The 24,186-nt window shown below is 36.5% G+C and overlaps 1 protein-coding gene across 1 annotated transcript in view; it reads left to right on the top strand.

Annotated features, from left to right (window-relative positions):
- Positions 1-24,186, top strand: part of TRPC4 (transient receptor potential cation channel subfamily C member 4) — a gene marked incomplete at its 3' end in the record, with an annotated part of 152,230 nt that overhangs the window by 56,441 nt on the left and 71,603 nt on the right. Inside the window, exon 3 of the mRNA XM_081214764.1 lies at positions 10,759-11,277. Coding sequence (XP_081070890.1) covers positions 10,759-11,277 — 519 coding nt within the window. The remainder of the gene's footprint in view (positions 1-10,758; positions 11,278-24,186) is intronic.

Raw genomic sequence — 24,186 nt, 5'->3', positions numbered from 1 at the left:
CTGTATTTCTTTTTGAATCCTTAAAAAAATGCTACGAGGTAAAGACTATAATAATCTCCATTTTATAGATGAGAAAATCGAAGTTTAGGGGGTTAAATAATGTTTCCAAAGCTACAAACCATTAGTGGGACAGCCAGGATTTGAGTCAATACACTACCCAGTTATAGAAGTCAAAGGACTGGTGACTTTCAAAAAAAGTGAAACTAAAATTAGAATCTCTAATCAGAATTTGTGTAATTCTTATAAAATTAAGTATACACTTGGCCCGTTGAGCTACGTTCTCTACCAATAAAAGATTTCACTTGGATATCATTTAATAGATTCTCCTTCAATGTAACAGATATAAAGAGAGAGAAAGTTTTAAAAATAAAAGTGATGTCTGTGAACTAAACGATCTGGGAGTCAGTGATAGCAATCCTCTCATTATTTTAGTGATTAAACACCTAGCCAAAGCTGGTGGTGATTTAAAGTTGCTATTTGTTTGATGTCGCCCTAGGAGTCAAAATAGATTTCTCCAGTTCTTTATCCAAGATGCAAATGATATTTAATAGCTATTATTTATGGTATATCTATAGCAGTATACAACAGAGTCTATGCCATTTTAGGAGATACAGTTTAAATTTTCAGTCATGAAAAGTACACGTTCCAAGCTTTGACATCTACACTGAGGAAAATGGCCCACCAGGAAATAATTGTCCTACTTTTCAGATGAATCAAGCACTATAATTGGGATTGTGTTTATGTGAGAGAAACAAATCAATCCGGCAAAACTGAACAAGACTGTTTTATGCTCTTTCTCCTAACAATCTTAGGCTTGTCACATAACACTAGTCCCTTCCTGTTATTTAGTGATTTGTAGATACCACATGCTATCATGTTGCCCTGCAACATGAAATCTTCACTGCAGGCCTATGTGTATTAACTTTGAGAAGCCTTTATATATATTTCTCCAGTTCTTATTCCACAAGGAGAAATATCTTGAATGAATGTCCAGATTTCAAAATGGGAAACTGGAAATGTGGACAAGTTAACTGGCTTTGTCATTCTCACACAACTGAAAATGGTTGAGGCAGGATGTAATGCTCACTCTTGATGCCTGAGCTATTTCCAGGACCTCACAGCTGCCTTACTTACAAGACATATAGATTACTGATGAAGAATTTAGACCCAGGAGTCAAGCTGCATGGATTTCTGTGTGACCATGGGCAAACTATTGCATTTCTCTAAGGCCTATTCTAGTTGTCAAAAGAGGATTACAGTAACACCTAATTCCAAAAATGATTTTGAAGATTAACTAAGATGTGGCATGAAAAGCTCCTAGCACGGGGCATGGCACATGATAAGTGCTTCATACATGTTAGTTGTTACTTGTGTCACTATAATCAGACTCCAAGCATATGTGTATCACCGAGTTGAAATGATTTTTGCCAGATCCTTGTTCATTTGGTTCAAGTGTGCTTCATAGTTCTAAAATAAATCTGTTATCCAAGTTATTGTAGAAGTATATTCACTACGTGCGTCCTACACCTATTCAAATCAATACAAACTATATCTATTTGCTGGTATTTTTAATTCAAAGTAGACTTGAAATAGGCTTACCATAAAAATATATAACCAATGTAATTTAAAATGAATATTAACTTTAAAAAAGTAGAAACAGTTATTAATGTTACATTATTTATATTTATATACTGGATGTATCACTGACCAAAGCTTGGGTAAAGTTATTATAAGTAGTTTGTATGAGAGCACTTAAAGGAGATAAGAGAATCATAAATTGTATAATCTGCACTCTCATTCTTCACTTTTCCCACAAACTCCTCTTTTTATTTTATTTTATTTTTTTTACAAACTCCTCTTTCAAAAACTTGATATTTATCTCTTCTTGTAAAAAGCTAATAACAACACCTTCCCTTTCTCCTGCCTCCATTTAAAGAAAAAAATGCCAGGTTAATGACAGTTCAATTGTACTAAAGGGCATCATAGAAATCATAAGGTTTGAGCTGGGTCTTGAAGGTTTGGTAGAATTTGATAAGTGGGAGGGATAAGCAGAAGTCAACAAGAAAACTATGAAAGGAAAGTTTGACACTGAAATGATTGGGCCATGGGATGCCTGTCAGGGTGGAGTACAATGTAGATTTGAACACACAGGGTGGGACATGATTATAGAGGCCTTTGTTTATCAAATAAAGTAGTTAAGATATAATTAGGTAATACCAAGGACAGTCTCTGATATAAAGTTAACTCATGTTTAAAGAACCTAAAATAAGGAGCCTTTACGTAAATAACTATGCTACAACTCTCCAATGGGACAAAATGAGACCTCAAGGGCAACCCTCCAAATTGATACATACAGCATGCATTCAAGTTAAAATATTCAATAGCATCATAATATTTCATGTAGAGATATTCCACAATTTGTTCAACCTTTCTCTTTTGAAAAACATTCAGGTGATACCCAAGTTTCTACCATGACAAACAATGATGATATATATACATAGTTTCAAGGTGCCTGATTTTCGGTAGGAAGGGTTTCCTAACTAAGACTACGGTGCTTAGAATTTATGTAAGTGCCAGAAACTTTCCAGCAAGGCTGTTATAATTTGCATTCCTCTTGTTTTTGATGAATGTGGATGCATCAGCTCCTTAAATTTGGCAAAATAATTGTAGTTCATTATTATTTTATATTTCCTTTCTCTGTCTATTAATGAGAAAGATCATTCATGTTTCTGACCTTTATTTCCTTCCAGTTTTATTGAGATAAAATTGACATACAGCACCGTATACGTTTATGATAACATTAAGCATAATTATTTGACTTACATAATCGTGAAATGATGATCATAATCCATCATCTCATACAGACACAAAATAAAAGAAGAAAAGATTCTTCCCTGTGATGACAGTTCTTAGGATTTGCTCTCTTAACAACTTTCATATATAACATGCAACAGTGACAATTATATTTATCATGTTACACATTACATCGCTAGTACTTATTTATCTTGTAACTGGAAGGTTGTACCTTTTGACTGCCTTAATCTATTTCTCCCTCCCCCTAACTCCTACCTCTGGTAACAAGAAATCTGATCTCTTTTTCCATAGGTTTGTTGTTGGTCTTTGTTTGTTTGTTTTTAAGTATAATTGACCTACAACCTTATGTTAGTTCTTGGTTCACAACATAGTGACAGATGTTTCTAACATTATAAAATGATGACCATGATAAGTCTAGTTACCATCTGTCACCATACAAAGCTATTACATTATTATTGACTGTATTCCCCATGCTGTACATTTCATCCCCGTGATTCATTTATTTCGTAGCTTATATTATATTTGTGCCTCTCAATTTCCCTCACCAATTTCACTCACCCCTGACCCTCTTGCCTCTGGCAACCACTTGTTCATACTTACGGTATCTGTGACTCTGTTTCTGTTTCGTTATGTTTGTTCACTCGTTTTGTTTTGATTTTCTTCTGTGAAAATCTTGGGTCATTCTACTTGAGAATTGTAAAACCAAATATGTAGTTTTCCATATTCTGTGTTTCCAATCTTGTTTTAAGAGTTCTCCCCAACCCTTGGGCTATACAACTATTTTTTAAAATTCTTTTTCTAAACTTGTGTTGCTTTTTGTTTTTACATTTAAATATTTACTCTATCTCAAATTTATTGTTATGAAATGAGATACACACTAATTTTGTTTGTTTGGGGTAGAAAATTGTTTCAATAAATGAACCACTATTTCCAATTGAATAGAAATTTTACTTTTTCACATATCAAGTTCCCATATAAAATAAGAAGTAATTCTGGGGACTTCCCTGGTGGCAGAGTGGTTATAAGAATCCACCTGCCAATACAGGGGACATGGGTTCGAGCCCTGGTTGGGGAAGATCCCACATGCCGCGGAGCAACTAAGCCTGTGTACCACAACTACTGAGCCTGTGCTCCACAACAAGAGAAGCCACCACAATGAGAAGCCCACGCACCAAAACGAAGAGTAGTCCCCGCTCGCCATAACTAGAGAAAGCCCACGTGCAGCAACGAAGACCCAAAGCAGCCAAAAATAAATTAATTAATTAATTTAAAAAAAAAAAGAAGTAATTCTGGTCAAAATTCTATTCAACTGATCCCGTATTTCTTGCTATATTTTCTTGGATCATAGCCTTCATATCATAATTTTTGAAACACTTGGTTATATATTCCTCCATATTAACTAATAAAATAGTTTTATCAAGTTATAAACAAAATAACATAAGTAAAAAAGATTCTGAATAAAATGCACATATTTATTTTGAGACAATCTACATAATTAAGATATTAGGTCTTCCTATTCAGAACATAATATTGTATTTTCCCCATATTTTGGATTTTTGTGCAAGTTCATGTATGAGTATATATGTATGTGTGTGTATGTGCATGTTTATGAAAATTTCAAGTCTAAATAACTGATGTTAAATTAATTTTTAAATATAACTCTAAGTTGAAACTCCCTTATGTTGGTTTGAATTAGAAGGTAGTCTGGGTGATTGAGAGAGGTAAATTTGATATTCATAATCCTGAGTTTCAAGAAATGTAGGTTTCAATACATTATATAAAAACAAAGTTAAAAAGCAAGATGAAACTGAAGATTTTAACAAATTTTTATTGAAGTACTTGAAAAAAAATTCTCATAAATTTTCAGTTACTGTGCTATCAACTGGAGTATAAAAATAGTTTTTGAGTCATAGAAATTTCATGTTACAGGGGATAACCTCTTTCATATAACAGAAATATTAAGGGACTTTCAAAGATAATATAACTAATTGAGTACAGCCAGATTAGAATATGGATCTATTTAGTCTTAATAATTTAGGATACATCAAATAATATTATATAAGTAAATTTCTTTTACTCAGTTTATACAACCCAGTTTAATAAGTGCTGAATGCAAGGGAATGAATTCTTTTAAATTGGTTGAATGTCACTCCAGGATGAATTTCTCTTCTAGAAATGTATACTTCAGGATTAATAGTTCAAAAATGTATATGTTAGTCCAAAGAGACATTTCTATATTTGGGTAAGATGTCACATATGCCTCAGACTGGTGCCGAGTGATTTCAAGGTAAAGCATTTGGTTGAATTTGAGAAAAGCTATCAGTTTATGGGTTAATAGTTAATCACTTACACTGATTAATGGGTGTTAATTAGCTTATGTGTAGGTCAGTCATTGTGAATGCTATGTGACATGAAAATGATTCAGTTAATAATGTAACTAATGTTATGATAAGGCTGAGAAAAAGACGTTGAACAAATACTCATTCATAAATCTTAGAAGAAAAGCCAGAGCAAACTTCCAGTTATGCAACATAAGAAACAGGGACATAAATTTAGTTTCCAGATCCTCTTTTAACTGCCTCTTCTACTTAGTTGTAGATTAGTGGGTCAACTGTATAATTCAATCGGTTGGAATTTGTTAAACGGTGGAATGTGTTGTTTGTTTACGAGTAATGTGAGTATATATTTTCATGCATGTATGTTTGCCTGGGTGTAGTGTTTTTATGTCTGTAGAGTTTACTTCAGCTAAAATAAGTCAAGCATAGTGTGATTTTTATCTACAGGGTTATCCTCATGATCTTCATATCTATCCTTAAATATGCCAAATGGCAAATTTGAAAAATTTGGAAAAATACAATATTTCTATCAAAACCATTTTTAGGTAATAGCTACCAAGCACTTCTAGTGACCTATTTATTTAGTTTAATGTTAGAAAAATATGCTTTTCACTTGTAATGTTGGCACCACAAAAGGAAAGAGGGAGAGTTGCATATTGCAGATACTGAATAAAACGAAGAACAGGATGGAGACAGAAAATAGACTGGTGAATGAAGCAAGAAAAAGAGGGAGCAAGCCCATTTTCTGCATTTTCTAAATGTTTCTGAGACCAAATGCCTTATATTTTAGACTTCTTTAAATTTCTGAGTATTTAGTAGATAGCAAAGTGGCTACTCAACGGATAAATTTCTCAGCTGCAGGAGCTCAGCAAACAGCAGTCTCTCAGCTTGCTGCCCTCTTCCTGTCTTCAATATCACCATCTTCCAAGGCAAGAGGTAGTGTGGATGGCACTCTCATCTTTCCAATGAAGTCAGTAAGAAGTGGCCTTTTATCAATTGTTATTCATAGCCAGCTAACAGACCGAAGAGAGGGGAAAGTTCATTGGCCCTTATTTGATTTAGGACTTCTCTGAAAGTCCCCTTTCAGGGCAAGATTTTGAAAATGTGCCATTAGCACATGGCCATTCTGTAATGGAACTCTGAATTGTTTAGTTCTGTTGACCAGCTTTCCCTCCCAGCAAAGTAGACATTAAAGAAAGTGAAATCTGAACTGGCAGGTATATCAGGGCATCTGGACTAGACCGCTCTTATTTTCTGATATCTTTGCTTCAAATTGTTCTATTCCATGCTTGCTCTCCCTCACACCCCCAGCACCGCTTGATGGGTCATATGCACAGCCTCTCCTTTTCCCTTCCTACAACCCTAGTTCAGACTGCACTCGTTACCAGGCTCCGTTATCTGCCTCTACCCATCTATTCTTTTTTTTTTTTTTTTTTTTTTTTTTGCGGTACGCGGGCCTCTCACTGTTGTGGCCTCTCCCGTTGTAGAGCACAGGCTCCGGACGCGCAGGCTCAGCGGCCATGGCTCATGGGCCTAGTCTCTCCGCGGCATGTGGGATCTTCCCGGACCGGGGCACGAACCCGTGTCCCCTGCATCGGCAGGCGGACTCTCAACCACTGCGCCACCAGGGAAGCCCTACCCATCTATTCTTAATTCAATAATCAAAATATGCTAGCGTGATGTTAATACTTCAGAATTACTCCATCACTCTCCTGGTTCAATTCTTCTATGACTCCACCAATGTCTACAAAATAATGTGATTCAAAACCGTCCCTCATCTTGCCCTGATCTACACTGAGGCATTTTATGATTATTTATCTCTATATGATTTATCCCATACTCTAAAGAAAGTATTTGCTATGAATCCATCTTTCTTATTTTCTTCTTCTTGTTGTCATTTTTCCTGTAACTTTTCTACATTGCTAGTTCCAACCAATCTTAAGTTTAAATTCCTCCTAAAATCCTTTTCTAGTTCTAACAAGTAAAAATAATGTCTTCTCTAAATTCATTTCCCTTTTGCTTTATTCATACTCTCCTTAGGGAATTTACTAATTTTTTATGCTAAAACCATTTGCATAGTATTATACTGTGTGTGTGTGTACGCAGGTGTGTGGGTTTGTGTGCACACGCACCATATTTTTAGGACTAAGGAGAATAATTATGATTATCCTCAGAGAAGTATAAAAGGCCTTAGGCAAATTCAATACCCAACCCTGATAATAAATAATGAATAATACGATTCAAATTGATTGCTTAACAAGTTGAATGGTGTAAATAAATAGATGGATAGATAAATTGATAGATAAATAACTGGGAATACCAAGTATAATTTGTGGTGGGCATGAAAATTGGTATCACTGCTTAAGAAAATTGTTTGACCCAGAAATTCCATTGCTAGATACAAGACCAACAGACATGGACAAAAATGTGCATAGGAGCAATATTCTGAATAGCCACAGACTAGAAACCACACAAATATCATCAAAAATAGAATGGTAAATAAATTGTGCTATTTTCATAAATCAGAATTTATGCGGAATTGAAGTAACAAAAACGATTGCTACTAATAATATGAATATATTTCAAAGAGCTAATGTGGAATGGAGAAAGCTAGACATAAAAAGTACATACTTTAATTTGTTTATATAAAGTTTAAAAGTATGTGAAAGTAATCTGTGGTGACAGCAGTTAGATTTGTGATTACAAAATGGAATGACTGGGAGCTGACAAGAGGGAGGTCCCTGGGGTGCAGGCACTCTTCTAGATTTATCTTTTATAAATTTATTTATTTTATTTTTGGCTGCATTGTGTCTACACTGCTGCGCGTGGGCTTTCTCTAGTTGCAGCAAGTGGGGGCTACCCTTTGTTGCGGTGCATGGGCTTCTTCTCATTGCAGTGGCTTCTCTTGTTCTGGAGCACCGGCTCTAGGCACGCAGGCTTCAGTAGTTGTGGCATGCGGGCTCAGTAGTTGTGGTGCACGGGCTTAGTTGCTCTGGGGCATGTGGGATCTTCCCGGACCAGGGCTCAAACCCGTGTCCCCTGCATTGGCATGCAGATTCTTAACCACTGTGCCACCAGGGAAGCCCTCATCTAGATTTTTGTCTGTGTCTTGTCACACAGGTGTGTTCACGTTTTAAAAAAGGTTTCAAGGGCTTTCCTGGTGGCGCAGTGGTTGAGAGTCTGCCTGCCGATGCAGGGGACACGAGTTCGTGTCCCGGTCTGGGAGGATCCCACATGCCGCGGAGCGGTTGGGCCCGTGAGCCATGGCCGCTGAGCCTGTGCGTCCGGAGCCTGTGCTCCGCAACGGGAGAGGCCACAACAGTGAGAGGCCCATGCACCGCAAAAAAAAAAAAAAAAAAAAAAGTTTCAAAATGTACACTGATCTCTGTACATTTTACTGTATGTATGTATGTATGCTATACCTCAATAACAAGTTCAAAATGAATAATTATTGCAATGAATCAAAATATATTGAATAAAATAAAGGAAGAATCCATGGGTTCATTAGTAATACTCAATAATTAAGAGGAGAAGAGAGCAAAATTCTACATACATAAGAATGCCAATTACTAAACTTAGAAGTGATGGAAGAATAAGAAAATCCCCAATTTTCAGACTCCATGTAATACTTGATTCAGGTGTGTAATTAGCACTCAATAACAGGCAATTGTTTAAGTGTTTTTGTTTTATTGTTATTTTTCAATGCAATGCTTACCCTCTGGGACCTGGATAAACAATCACGTGTGCCTGCTGGGCTGACCTGTCAGAGTCCCAGCAGACTACTGTCTGTCAAGTATATATAGTTTATGTGTTTTGTTTGAATATAACTGGTGAAAGTGATGGGTTTTTTTTAAAAGCAGTAGTGATTTGGGGTTTTTTTGAGTTTTGTTTTGCTATTTCATTCCATTCTTGACCAAAGATTCCTTTAAGTCGTTTATTATGGAAAATTGTCACACTAACTTAAAGGAAGGGGTGGGGGAAATACATAAATTGTCTTCTAAAAAATTAAGTAAAATACTGAATACGTTAAAAATATGTATATATATATATAGTGTGTGTGTCTTATGAAATAAATGGATATTCAAAATGGCCAGATGAATTAAAAGCATTTGAGTTTAATTATTCTCATATAAAGATAACACCTCTACTTAAAAGTAGTGCTACTGAAGTTTCATATGACTTTTGTTTTCCTCTACATAGTTGTTTTCTTTTGATCCTTTTGTGGTTTTAATCATATTTGACTAGCAGCATATTTTAATGTGACGTGTCATCACTTTTTCTGCCATGCCTGTTTAACTTGTCCTTATGTAGCATTTATTTTCATAGAGGCCTTTATGACTTTGCACCAGCAGGAAGAAATACTAAACCAAAAATTGTAAAGCAGCAGGGTGTAGTGCAGTATGTACAGGCCTGGGTGTCAGACAGATGGACCTAGGTTTAAATAGCAGGATTCCCACTTACTCACCAAGAGACCATGTCTATAAAATGTGAATAATGAATAGTGAGGGTGGATGTGCTTTAGGCCTACTAAATAGTGCCTATTAAATTATTTTTGTCATTACCATTCCTAGAGTATAACCCTAAGGAAATTGTTCACAAGTGCATTGGTGAACTGGTTCACTGGGAAGCATTTCTTTCTTCTTTTTTTCTTTTTTAATAGCTTTATTGCGATATAATTCACATACCATAACATTCACCCACTTAAAGTATACTATTTGGTGATTTTTAGTATATTCACAGGGTTGTGCAACCATAACTACAATATTAGAACATTTTTATCACCCACAAAAGAAACTTTGTGTCCTTTAGCAGTCACCTCCCATCCCTTCCATTACCCCCAAGCCTAGGCAATCACTACTTTCTCCATATACAAATTGGCCTATTTTTGGATATTTTATAAAAATGGAATCACACAATATGTGATCTTTCGTGACTGGCTTCTTTCACTTAGCATAATGTTTTTAAGGTTCTTCCACAGGAAGCATCTATTTCTAATAACAGCGATGTTAGAATGGAGCACCTCTTGTCATCTGGAAAATATACCATAAAGGAAGGGATGAAAACAGAAAGCAGAGGGGCTAGCACTCTTGCGTTCTGCTGCCACCTGTAATCGCAGGCTGGATCTTAGGACTGCAGAAGATAAAACACAAAAAAACAAGCAAAAAAATTGACTGAAGAATTTAAAACCTTCTATTGCAGAGGAAGATCTTGGGTTTAAAACAAATCATTAACTATTTTGCAGCGTCTTTCTTATTATTTAGGGAGCCCATATCACTGGGAAAGAAAAGCAAAGATTGTCAGCCAGAAAATAAGTTGGAGGCAAGAAAGTCTTTTATCAAGAGTTTCCATAGGCACTGAGTTTAAGATATCATGAAATGTCACAATTCGGACTGAACAAAGAATAATGTGTCATTCTATTGCAGAGCTAGTTTTTGTTAAATTTTCTATTGTCTCTTGAGGGGGAAAAAGTCCTATCTCTCCTGCAAAAAAACCATAAACCTGGCAAAAGACCTATGAATCTTGTTCAACATTGCCATAGCGCGTTGCTTAAATTCACAGGCTTGAGCAAATGCGTTACTACTCACGACTTCTGCTTTCTTCTTTCTAGGTGCCTCCCATACTCCTTGATAAGCAGTTCTCTGAATTCACTCCGGACATTACACCCATCATTTTGGCAGCCCATACAAATAATTACGAGATAATAAAACTTTTGGTTCAGAAAGGCGTCTCGGTGCCCAGACCCCACGAGGTCCGCTGTAACTGCGTTGAATGCGTGTCCAGCTCGGATGTGGACAGTCTCCGTCACTCCCGCTCCAGACTCAACATCTACAAGGCCCTGGCCAGCCCCTCTCTCATCGCCCTGTCCAGTGAAGACCCTTTTCTCACAGCCTTTCAGTTAAGTTGGGAGCTCCAGGAACTGAGTAAGGTGGAAAATGAATTCAAGTCAGAGTATGAGGAGCTGTCACGACAGTGTAAACAATTTGCTAAGGACCTACTGGATCAGACAAGAAGTTCCCGCGAGCTGGAAATCATTCTTAATTACCGCGATGACAACAGTATCCTAGAAGAGCAAAGTGGAAATGATCTCGCGAGACTCAAATTGGCCATTAAGTACCGTCAGAAAGAGGTGAGTTTTGCCAGACTTTATCCATCAAAATGCCACAGAATTTAAATGGCAGTGAGGGAAATTGGTACTCCAAAATTAGGTTGGGGGTTTAAAGCATTTTCTGTTTAACTGTAAGTGGATGATAGTTATTGTTTGCCAGATTACTGATGATGAAACACATTGAAGAGGGGCGGTAAGTAGGTTAATAATTAGTGATGGTTTTTGACATCTGTGTTAAAATGTACACAGTTAATGGTGTGTGATGGTAAAACTAATGAATTTTAGAATCTCTGCACTGAGAGTTCTGGTTCTGCCATTTATAAGTTTTGCTACTTTAGAGGGTCACACAGATCTCTTTGAGTTTTGGTTTTCTCATCTGCTTAAGGGGCTTTATATTTGATTATATATATATATATATATATATATATATATATATATATATTTCTTTATACATATAAAATATTTTACTCACAGATTTGTAGTAAGTGTAAAATGAGTGGATGTGTGTGAAGGCTCTTAGTAAATTATAAGGTATGATCCTAATAAAATACATTATTAGAAGTTATTAATAAAGGAAAGACTTTAGTCCAACAGCAGATGAAAATACTAAAACTTCCTTCATGTCTGGCTTAGTTTCTTGATTTGTCGGGAATGAGAAGTTAAGAAGTCAATTGCAAATTGCAGAAGAGTAATAAATTTTTCATTAGATTTCCATGGATTTGAACATTAAATAAGGAAAATTCAGATCTATTACACTTATCACCTAGTGTAATTGTTTTTTGTTTCCATCACTGATTTTGAGTAAGTTCTCAAAAATCCATTTACTTCTACCTCCAGAAAATATTGGTTTTCTTTTCATTGGTGAATTATAGTAATTGTTCTAGAACAAAAGTTGGAAAAAACTAGGTATGTAATATAAGATGAAAAAGAAAGAGAAAAAGAAACTTCTGAAAAAAAATGTATTCATTTTTTTTTAACTTGGCCCTAAATATTCTACATTAGCACTGGCTGCTTTATCTATTGCTAGTTACTGAATACTTAAGATTGAAGATACCTGAATTTGCTTCTTTGAGTTTTTCCTGTAGTTCTTTGGCCAGTTGTCATGGGAGCCTAAAAGTAATTAACAATCTTTTCCCTGAACAGCAAAGGAAACAGCTTCTTTCCTGTGCATTCCCACTGATTATAAAATCACATGTACTAGTATCAATTCATTTTTTTAGGGTATTGTGTTTAGGACTCAGGGTTCTTTTTTTTTTTAAGTGACTAGAATAATTTTAATATGCAACTAGAAGAAATTGATGAAAAATTTCACATGATTAAAGATTGTAAAATACTAAATATGAAACTTACAAATACACCAGATAGATTTAATTGATATTTATAGGACATTCCATCCAAAAAACAGCAGATTACACTTTCTTCTCAAGTGCACATGGAACATTCTCCAGGATAGATCACATCTTGGGTCACAAATCAAGCCTCAGTAAATTTAAGAAAATTGAAATCATATCAAACATCTTTTCTGACCACAACGCTATGAGATTAGAAATGAATTACAGGGGGAAAAATGTAAAAAACACAAACATATGGAGGCTAAACAATATGTTACTAAATAACCAAGAGATCACTGAAGAAATCAAAGAGGAAATCAAAAAAGACAAATGACAATGAAAACACAACAATCCAAAACCTATTGGATGCAGCAAAAGCAGTTCTAAGAGGGAAGTTTATAGCTATACAAGCCTACCTCAAGAAACAAGAAAAATCTCAAATAAACAATCTAACCTTACACCTGAAGGAACTAGAGAAAGAAGAACAAACAAAACCCAAAGTTAGCAGAAGGAAAGAAATCATAAAGATCAGAGAAGAAATAAATGAAATAGAAACAAAGAAAACAATAGCAAAGATCAATAAAACTAAAAGCTGGTTCTTTGAGAAAATAAACAAAATTGATAAACCATTAGCCAGACTCATCAAGAAAAAGAGGGATAGGACTCAAATCAATAAAGTTAGAAATGAAAAAGGAGAAGTTACAACAGACGCTGCAGAAATACAAAGCATCCTAAGAGACTACTACAAGCAACTCTATGCCAATAAAATGGACAACCTGGAAGAAATAGACAAATTCTTAGAAAGGTATAACCTTCCAAGACTGAGCCAGGAAGAAATAGAAAATATGAACAGAGCAATCACAAGTAATGAAATTGAAACTGTGATTAAAAATCTTCCAACAAACAGAAGTCCAGGACCAGATGGCTTCACAGGTGAATTCCATCAAACATTTAGAGAAGAGCTAACACCCATCCTTCTCAAACTCTTCCAAAAAATTGAGGAGGAAGGAACACTCCCAAACTCATTCTGTGAGGCCACACCATCACCCTGATACCAAAACCAGCAAAGATACTACAAAAAAAGAAAATTACAGACCAATATCACTGATGAATATAGATGCAAAAATCCTCAACAAAATACCAGCAAACAGAATCCAACAATACATTAAAAGGATCATACACACAAACAAAGAAAGAAACTTACAAGTAATTGCATGCATTAGAACTGATAAAACATTACATATATGTTGTTCTCTGTTTTGTTCTTGAGCCACTAAAAATGTTCATTCATACTGAACATTTTTTTCTTTGCTTAGGTTCTTTTGTATATCTTAGGAATATACAAAGGGAACTCAACTTCAAAGCCTATTGAACAAAAACCACAAATTTAGTCCCTAGCTAGATATGTCAGAAGCAGAGTAATAGAAAGCATTTGATAATTTCTAACACTTCTTTCAAGATGCTTATACTTTTTGCTTATATGAAGTTTGGGAATTGGAAGGTAATAGAACCTAACATTGCAGCAGGGTGAAGGAAGGCTAAAAACATATAACATGTAATAAGAAAATAAGAATTAGTAATGTCTTTTAAAAGATACATTTTTAAAAGACCCTGCCTTTGCACTTTCTATTTTAATCTTTTGCAATTACATTGGAGAAAAAAATTAAAATTCTTACAGAGTTGTTCTGGAGTATCTTTTATTCAATATTAAAGAGCATATTTCCCTGGAGTTGAGAGTTTTTCCAGAGCAAAGTAATGTTGGATGGCTAATAGCATTATAAAATCGAGAATAAGATTTTACTTTCATATAAATTCTTTGAAATCATACGTTGCATTTTATGAAACATATTCCTAAATTATTCAGAAATTACTGATTTCAAAATATTTAAGATCTTCTAGTAGGATCTTGTGTCTTAAATGAAACTCTGCTTTAACATAAATGTCTTGCCTTGTTACCATTTAACCACAAGTTTTCCTTATTTCAGTCTACAAAAGATTGAGGTTTGTCTTTGGTCCATCTCTTACATTTTTGGAATACCTTCCCATTAATCTTCACATGGCTGAGTCTTACTCAGTCTTTAAAGTTCATCTCAGGTCTCTGCTCCCCCAGGGAGATTCCATGAAGCAATCCCCCTCCATACAGTCTCTGGGATAAATGCCTTCATTATGCACATTCTAGATCACATTGTATTGCTACATTTCACTTGCCTTCTCTAGGCTGTGAATGTCAGGAACACATCTATCTCATTCACCAGTCCTACCTCAGTACTTGATAGAGCTCCATGTGAACTGATCTCAATATGTTCAATATGAATGCACTTGAATGAAGTTACAGAATTTCTTAGTTCTGGAAGGCTCCCTGCATGTTTCTTTGCCTGATTAATTTGCAGTGTTTAGGTTAATAATGGAAAGCAATGAAATACATTATTTTTTGTGAAAAGACTGTAGTTCACTCCCCATATAGCTCTTCAAATTAAAGTGAAAAAAATAATCTCTACATAGTAAACAGTATATGTTCTTTTAAATGTACTTCTCCCTTTCATGAAGGTATGTCAACAGTCTTGCAACATTAACTTTAAACTTTGGTACTAATCTGGGTTTTCTCTTAGAAATTAAGGAAGTTGTTAAAGAAGTACATAAATCAACATTTGGAGAGCCCTGTACTCATACCTTTTTATCCCATCCTGAAGCAATGAGAGAAATATGAAGAGATTCTGTCAATCAGATGCCTTCAATAGCATGGTGCATTGTATTTATTCCAAATATTCCATAACACAGCTCTTTAAAGCTCTCAAGATTTATGGTTTTATGTTTCTTGATTTATTCAAAACTCCTTGTTGTGGAATCAAGAAACAAACCTCCTGTCAGAAAGGATACATAGGGGGTAGAATTCAGGGTCAGTAGAATCACAGAGGATAAAAAGACTCTAATACAACCAGGGGTTCCCCTGGATAGGAGAGAAGGGGAGGTAAAGGGCAAGGTACCAGAAGAGTGCTGGGTAATGGGAGAGCAGTGAAATAATGAATGGGGAAGAAGCAAAAGAAATTTGTTTTCTTAAAACTTCATAGGGCTGAACTTTTTGGTATTTCATAAGCTTTATTTTGTTATGTTATAAACTCTCTATTGATAAGTTTATCGTGCCAAAATTTTTAAATTCAAATTTCATTAGAAAAGAGTCAATAAATGGCAGTATAAATTCAAACTTGCTAATGGCTGAATTTCATATTAAAAACAAAATTAAAATACCACTCATGTTCTATATGTACCTGAAATCTACATGGGAAGCTCCTTCTGGAGGTCTGTAGTCAGATGCCATTTGGTGCTCTGGTAGTGGTTGAGGAAAAATAGCATCTATATGTATATATATTTTTTAATTTGCAGCTACCAACCCTCAAGGATGTACCATTGCCCATCTCCACCAAAAAGAAAAGAAAAACCACAGAGAAATCAATAATAATGTTGCTTCCTAGCTGTTATGTCAGAACCTTGGGATTGTGTTGGCAAACAATGGCTCTCTCCTCTTAAATCCATTGGATTCTGGTGGCAGCCATGGAAGAGCTTTGCATTTGCTACAAATGAGGCATGAAGAGCTGACCTTTGTTAACCATTGGTTGTCTTTGAATCTTTTGTTTTCTTCCTTTTCCACTCTTATTCAAGTCTAGGATGTCTAAAATATACCTTTCATATTTTCTTGTGTCTGTTAAATTCCACATAAGAGTATGGATAATTTGGAGGGAAAAAATGTCTCATACTATGGAGATACTGTCTCATGGACATCAAATAACTATTATAGAAGAATAGCAAAGAGAGCACTTCTGGGGAGAAAAATGAGAAAAGGTGCTGCATACAGTGTTCCCCTCCATAACTGAGATTTTTCTGGTGAAATAACTTTGAGAGTCACTCATATAAGTAAATATGGTGATGCCTTTGCCTTAGTTTACTTTACTTAACACATACTGAGTTATTTGAATTCGATTTGATACTATTTACCATGTTCCTCTCTTTTTTCTCTCTTCTCTGTTTTGAACTGTTTTGAAAACATTCATGTTTTTCAGATCTCTTCTTAAATACTACTTTCTCTGGGAAGCCTTCCCTTTGAGTTCCTAACTCAAAATTAATCACTAGTTTCTCTTGCCATGACAGCAACACTGCTTTATTGCAAGTGCTGTTTTGCTTCTTATTTGTTTTCATGTTTTGTTTCTCCAGTTGAACACCTTGCCCTTAGTCTACCTCCTTCAATCCACTGCCTACTACACCACTAAAGAGTCTTTGTTTTGCTTTGTGTTTTAAGAAAAGTAAATCTAGGGATAAGTTTTCCAGGCATAGCACTGATAAAAGTCCACAGTCTTGGAGAAACCCTCGGTTTGGTCATCATAAATCTGAGCATATGAGCTCTGTGTAAAGCATTGCAGTGTTTCTCTCACTCTCTCATGTAAAGTACAAGTGTCACTGCTGCTTTATATGAAGTCTGCCTAAATCATCAATTTCTTCTTTCACCATCACTACTTATAGTTCACATTTCAGCCAAATGGAAACACTCATAATACAATTGTACTCTTTTACCCCATTGGGCCTTTCCACCCAGGAACCTCTTAACATAAAAAGACCTCTGCCCTGTTTCACATTGCTTGCCTATTGTCATGGGTTTCATCCGGACCACAGTAGAATCGCCTGGGAGGTTTTTGAAACACTGCACTGCTGCTTCTATCCCAACACTCAGGACAGTTACACCAGAACCCCTGGAAATGTGGTGGCATTTTTTAAAAAACTACCCAGATGATTCTCATGTGCAGTCAAGGTTGAGTAAGTACTACTTGAAATTATCTATCAAAGTTTAACTCATGAATTAAAACTTCTTTAGATTTCCTTGACTTTCTCAAGTAGAGAAGACAGTGGCCACCAAATGTGACTGATCATCAGAAGTACCTGGGCAGCATTTAGAAACAACTGTCTCAGCCCCATATGCAGAAATTCGCCTTAAGTAAGTCCTTGCATTTGTGGCACAGCACAGAGGTCCTCTCAAGTTCTTCCCATCTCTTCACCCCCCCCCATTATGGTTGCCCGGCCCCGATGCCCTCCCCTCTTCTTAAGGTCTATCCTGCTGGTAACAGAATTCTTAGGGCTTTTGTTTCTTTATTTCCTCTGTCTGCAAAGTAAGACTCAAGATTTAGGTAGGAAAAAATCCAACTTAAAAAGGTGAAGTAGACCTAAGGAAAGGAAAAGATGGAGGGGAAGGGGTCATACATTAATATTCCCCGTCATGTGATAGAGAAATAAAAACTTTCAATCTAAGTGTGCATACTGTAGCCACACCTTCTTTCAGGTAAATTTCTGGCCATCTAAGAACTATTGGAAAGATGTCTTTTTGTTGGTATCCAGTAACTCATCTCTGTATCATTGAAATAAAATATCGTATGAAACACATGAAGCCTGTAAAATGGATATAATCCTCTTTTCTGCTCCTAATCAGGTATGTGGTTAGACCAATTATCCTTTAAGTTTATGTTTTCTCACCTTTAAAATAGGAAAATACTGCCTACTTCATAGGTCAGTAGTTAAGATGAAGCATGACAATACAAGTCCAGATCTAGGCATACTTCCTGGCATATTTGTCCATTGAAGAGGAGCTATCTATTATATTTAGTTATTACTGTTATTATCATTGTTTTTGCTTATCCCCTCATGGACCCTCAGTATAAAAAGCTAAGTGCATTTGCTATGAAGCAAATGTGGCTTCATTATTAAATGTTTTAATATTTGTACTGAATATTTATCTAGGCCTCGTGGGTTGAATTGCACTTTTGAATTGGTAGTTTGGGATTGACACATACACACTGCTAAAAATAAATTAATTAATTAATAGGAAAAATTTTAAGTTTATCCTCTTACAGTCTATTGCTATAATCACTATGCTAAACTGTTTATATTAAAAAGACATTCTCATCAAAAATGTATAATGTATAAACTTTATCTCAGACCCTAGGGTTGTCCATGCTCTAATTCTTGTATTATCAGCTTTCAAAAGTAACTTAGATTATATACTACACACTTGATTTCAATTTGTCCTTCTGCCTTGTTTTTTTTGTTTTTTTTTTTTTGCGGTACGCGGGCCTGTCACTGCTGTGGCCTCTCCCATTGCGGAGCACAGGCTCCGGACGCGCAGGCTCAGCAGCCATGGCTCACGGGCCCAGCCGCTCCGCGGCATGTGGGATCTTCCCGGACCGGGGCCTGAACCCGTGTCCCCTGCATCGGCAGGTGGACCCTCAACCACTGCGCCACCAGGGAAGCCCTGCCTTGCACTTTTAAAGTATATTTTAGGTGGTTGATTATGTATGCCCTTTGAACCTGACTGCTACATGCTACACCTCAGAATCAGGAACTGGTATCACAGCAGAGCTCATCAAAAATGCCAGGCATATGGTAGGGTTTTGATACATGAGGCTTCACTGAGTGACGTAAATAATTAAGAGATTTGTAAAAGGGATAAAAAACAGCATTTCTTTAGCTTACTTTCCTCTTCCTCTGTCCTCCAAGCAAGTGCCCACACCGGCTGTTGCTAGGCAAAGGCAAAAGACGATCAAGGTTCCCCAAGGCCTCAGCCCAGCCCCCTCTTGGGGACCAAACATTTCAGCACCTGCCACTGGATAATGGATGAAGCAAATGCCTGTTCAGGACTTGTCAGCCCGGCTGACGGAACTATGACAGTCATTAGGCATTTAATTTAACACTAGGATTTTAGAGCTTGGAATTCAATCCCCATGAGTTTCTCTACAGCTAATTAATGACATGCAACCACTTTTTCTAATTCATATCTGAAAATGATTGCTTCTGTTTCTTCCACAATTAAATATGAAATTGTATATGTCCACAACATTGTATAACTTCAGCCTTTTAAACTGCACTGATTAGAGTGTGATAAATGTATATCTTCCAAACATAAAATAGCAATTTTTAACTTTAAGTTACATATAAAACAGCTTGTACTTGATACTGCTTTAATAAATACAAAAAGGAAACGACTCAGGAATTTATTTTTAAAGAGGTATATTCTTCTGTTCACCTAATAAAAATGCATTGCATCAGCAGGATAAACAACTCTTTCCAATGTAGCCTTCATTTGCCGCAGACATAAACTAAAAACATTAGGTTAGTTTGGGATTGACATGTACACACCACTATATTTAAAATAGATAACCAACAAGGACCTACTGTATCGCAAAGGGAACTCTGCTCAATGCTCTGTAATAACCTAAATGGGAAAAGAATTTGAAAAGAATAGATGTATGTATATGTATAACTGAATCACTTTGCTGTACACCTGAAACTAGCACAACATTGTAAATCAACTATAGTCCAATGTAATATAAAAAATTTTAAAAACATTAGGTTAATGATAGTATCTTTGAAAAATTTCATGGTGAATTAGAAACCTTCTCTTGGTCCTCCAGTGAATTACTTTTTTGTATAAAACTGGTGCTTCTGACTCCATGATGACTGACAAACAAGGGTAGCAATAATATCAGCTCTGATCATTTCATTTGTCAGTGATGAAGAACAGTTTCTTTTGCTCCTTTTGCAAAAAATTCACATTTTGGGGGGGCCATGCATCTTGCAGGATCTTAGTTCCAAGACCAAGGATCGAACCCGTGCCCCCTGCAGTGGAAGCGTGGAGTCCTAACCACTGGACCGCCAGGGGATTTCCCCAAATTCACATTTAAATTTGAGGGTTATTTTCATTTGGGTCATTATTTAATGTTTCATATCTTCTCTGTCACTCATCATGAAACAAAATTAAGAATCACCACTTTTTTGAAATTATGGATTTAACAGCTTATCCCAACCCACATATTTCCTGGAAAATACAAAAACCCAATAGGTTGTCTTTTAGAACTTTATGGAACAGAAACATTATTGTTCTCAAGAAAACCTGATGGTTTGAGATACAATATAAAGTCTTGCTCAAGATCCCTTATAAATTACGGGAATAAGAGGGAGCTTCTAAACTTCTCTTACCCTCATTGTCCTTCGACCATATGAGGCATATTCACATTTTTCTCAATAAAGGTTTGTTGTTTTTTGTCTCAATTCTTGGAAACAGAAACATACAGTAAAACCCTCTAGGATGTATGATGCCTGTGCTATAATTTGGTGATTCGTGATTCTGAAGCTGAATTCTAAAGCTGCGTGTTTACAGATTGCTTCTAGGTAATATAGAACTGGGAAAGCAATCCCATAAGGTCATATTTTTATTCTTTGAGTCACACTCTGTTCCCTTTTCCCCTTCAGCTTTAGGGAGTGCTCAGTGGCATGACCTCTGCTGCCACAGAAAAATACTAAAATACTAAGACCTGTTTCCTTTATGGTTTTTACCTTCATCTGCCCCGTTGCAAGCTCCCTGCTTGTTATAAGAAGGCCTGCTTTTCCTCATTCCAAAACATGACTTCAGTTTTAAATGTGGGGCACTATTGCTGTTTTTCTCCATGGCATTCTCTGGGCTCAGTGATTTTCCCCAGGTGGCTCTGAAACATGCAGCCCAGAACCACTTTTCATCCTTTGCCACATTCTCCTCTAATATCAGTGCATGGGGCGGGGGGAGTTGGAAATCTTGTTGGCAGCTGCTATTGAGTAAACATATGAGGAACCTAGTGGATGGGCTTAGGGAGCTCTGGCCAAGAGCTGCTCTTTCTCTCGCCAAGTGCAAGTCCACATGTGCTTGCAGGGTGTCTGTTCTACACCAGAGACAGAGGACAGCAAAATGAGAAGACAGCAAGCCCTAGGCCAGGTTTGGATTTCTTCCAGAAGTGTCCTAGAGCCTAGAATTTTATTCTTGCTTAGGTAATACAATGAAGTTCATGTGTGTGCATGTGTGTGTGTACTGCAATACTTAATCAAGCAGAAAATGCTGAGTATAAGCTAAAAATACCTTTGTAGCTAGATTGCACTAACGTTTTACATGCTACCTTCCTCATTTATGATGTTTTCCACATTATCTTTCCTCCTTCCCACCCTGTCCTCCTTCTTTATTAGCCCCTTCACTCACTTATTTAAGATAGTCTTTAGGGCTTCCCTGGTGGCGCAGTGGTTGAGAGTCCGCCTGCCGATGCAGGGGACACAGGTTCGTGCTCCGGTCCGGGAAGATCCCACATGCTGCAGAGCAGCTGGGCCCGTGAGCCATGGCCGTTGAGCCTGCGCGTCCGGAGCCTGTGCTCCGCAATGGGAGAGGCTGCAACAGTGAGAGATACGCGTACTGCAAAAAAAAAAAAAAAAAAAAAGAGAGCCTTTACTATTTGCTACTTGCTGGTGATGCTGAAATCAAAGACAAATGCCTTACCCTCAAACAACTACCAGATTCTTAGGGATGGAAGAAAAGTCAATACAACTGTCACAGTGTGGGTTACAGAGGCTGTGGCAGAGCTGCCTTCCTGGAGCCCAGGAAAATGCCTCCTAGTTTGGTCTGAAGGTTTTAGGGGAGACTTCCTGAAGAAGAAAGTGGCTTAATTGAGTTTCCATGGAAAACCAGGAGTCATCCAGGCAGAGAAGTTACAAAAAGTCATTACAGGAAGAAACACCATGTACAGATGCAGGGAGGCAAAATAGAGGATGGAGGATGGAGAATCCCTTCATTACTATTTTTTTAAATTAAGGTCCATCTGATTCATTTTTTAAAATTGGAGTATAGTTGATTTACAATGTTGTGTTAGTTTCAGGGGTACAGCAAAGTGATTCTGTTATACATATATATTCTTTTATATATGTATTCTTTATATATTCTTTTTCAGATTCTTTTCCATTATAGGTTATTACAAGATATTAAATATAGTTTCCTGTGCTATATGGTAGGTTCTTGTTGTTTATTTTATATATAGTAGTGTGAATCTGCTAATCCCAGACTCCTGATTTATACCTTCCCCCTTCCCCTTTAGTAACCATAAATTTGTTTTTTATGTCTGTGAGTCTGTTTCTATTTTGTAAATAAGTTCATTTGTGTTACTTTTTTTGGTTCCACTATATCACTAAGTGATATCGCGTGATATTTGTCTTTCTTGGTCTGACTTACTTCAGTCAGTATGATCATCGCTAGGTCCATCCATGTTGCTGCAAATGGCATGATTTCATTCTTTTTTATGGCTGAGTAGTATTCCATTGTATATATGTACCACATCTTCTTATCCATTCCTCTGTCAATGGACATTTAGGTTGCTTCCATGTCCTGGCTATTGCAAATACTGCTGCTATGCACATTGGGGTGCATGTATCTTTTCAAATTATAGTTTTGTCTGATATATGCCCAGGAGTGTGATTGCTGAATCATATGGTAGCTCTATTTTTAGTTTTTTGAGGAACCTCCGTACTGTTCCCCATAGTGGCTGCACCAATTTGCATTCCCACCAACAGTGCAAGAGGGTTCCCTTCTCTCCACACCCTCTCCAGCATTTATTGTTTGTGGATTTGCTGATGATGGCCATTCTGACTGGTGTGAGGTGATACCTCATTGTAGTTTTTATTTGCATTTCTCCAATAATTAGTGATGTTGAGCATCTTTTCATATGCCTCTTGGTCATCTGTATGTCTTCTTTGGAGAAATATCTATTTAGGTCTTCTGCCCATTTTTGATTGGGTTGTTTTTTTTGTTTATTTTTTGACATTGACCTGTTATTAGCTGTTTGTGTATTCTTGAAATAAGCCTTTGTCGGTCACATCGTTTGGAAATATTTTCTCCCATTCTGTAGATTGTCTTTTTGTTTTGTTTATGGTTTCCTTTGTTGTACAAAAGCTTTTAAGTTTAATTAGATCCCATTTGTTTATTTTTGCTTTTATTTCCATTACTCTAGGAGATGGATCCAAAAAAATATTGCTGTGATTTATGGCAAAGAGTGTTCTGCCTATGTTTTCCTCTAGGAGTTTTAAAGAATCCCTTCGTTCTTTCTGCCCTCATTCCCACACTGTGACCTCTGCTTTAGCCTTTCACTCTGCCTGGCACTCATGGATGGCTTCTGTATCAGGTCTCAGTTCATATTATCACCTTCCCAGCAAACATCCAGAATACCCACCTAATCACTGTCCTCTTCCTTCACCCTTTATTCTCAGGCATTCCCTTTACATCACAATGTTGTTATCATGGCCTTTATCACAGCCCGAAAATATTCTGTTTATTTGTGTGTTTAATTGTTTTTATCTGTCTTTCTTCACCTATATCTGTTATCTTGTCTGACTTCATTATCAGTGAAAGTCTAGTGCTTGGAATAGTGCTTATAACAGAGGAGTGCTAAATAAATGATCATAAATTAGAGGAGTGGCAGGAGCTGAGATTAGAGAAAATGACAAAGAATAGGTTGTAAAGGGATCAGCAATCCTAAGGATCATGGCTTTCCTAAAATCTGTGAAATTTAATCATGGTTTAAATATATAAATCCATATAATCTTTATTATTTTCTCAAACTGCTGTTTCCCAGAGATGAACTCATTATCTTCCCCTTTAAGCCTGGCTCTTCTTCTGTCGTCTCTGTTCGAGTATAAGGCCTTCCCAGTTACTCATACTAGAAATCTGAGACTCATCCTTGATTATTTTATATGCATCACCTCCCAAAGTTTGATGTGG

Source organism: Mesoplodon bidens, assembly GCF_964165515.1.
Source record: "Mesoplodon bidens genome assembly, chromosome: 17".
Taxonomy (NCBI): domain Eukaryota; kingdom Metazoa; phylum Chordata; class Mammalia; order Artiodactyla; family Ziphiidae; genus Mesoplodon; species Mesoplodon bidens.
The sequence above is the reverse complement of the archived record's forward strand: the minus strand, read 5'-3'. Positions and strand labels throughout refer to the sequence as shown.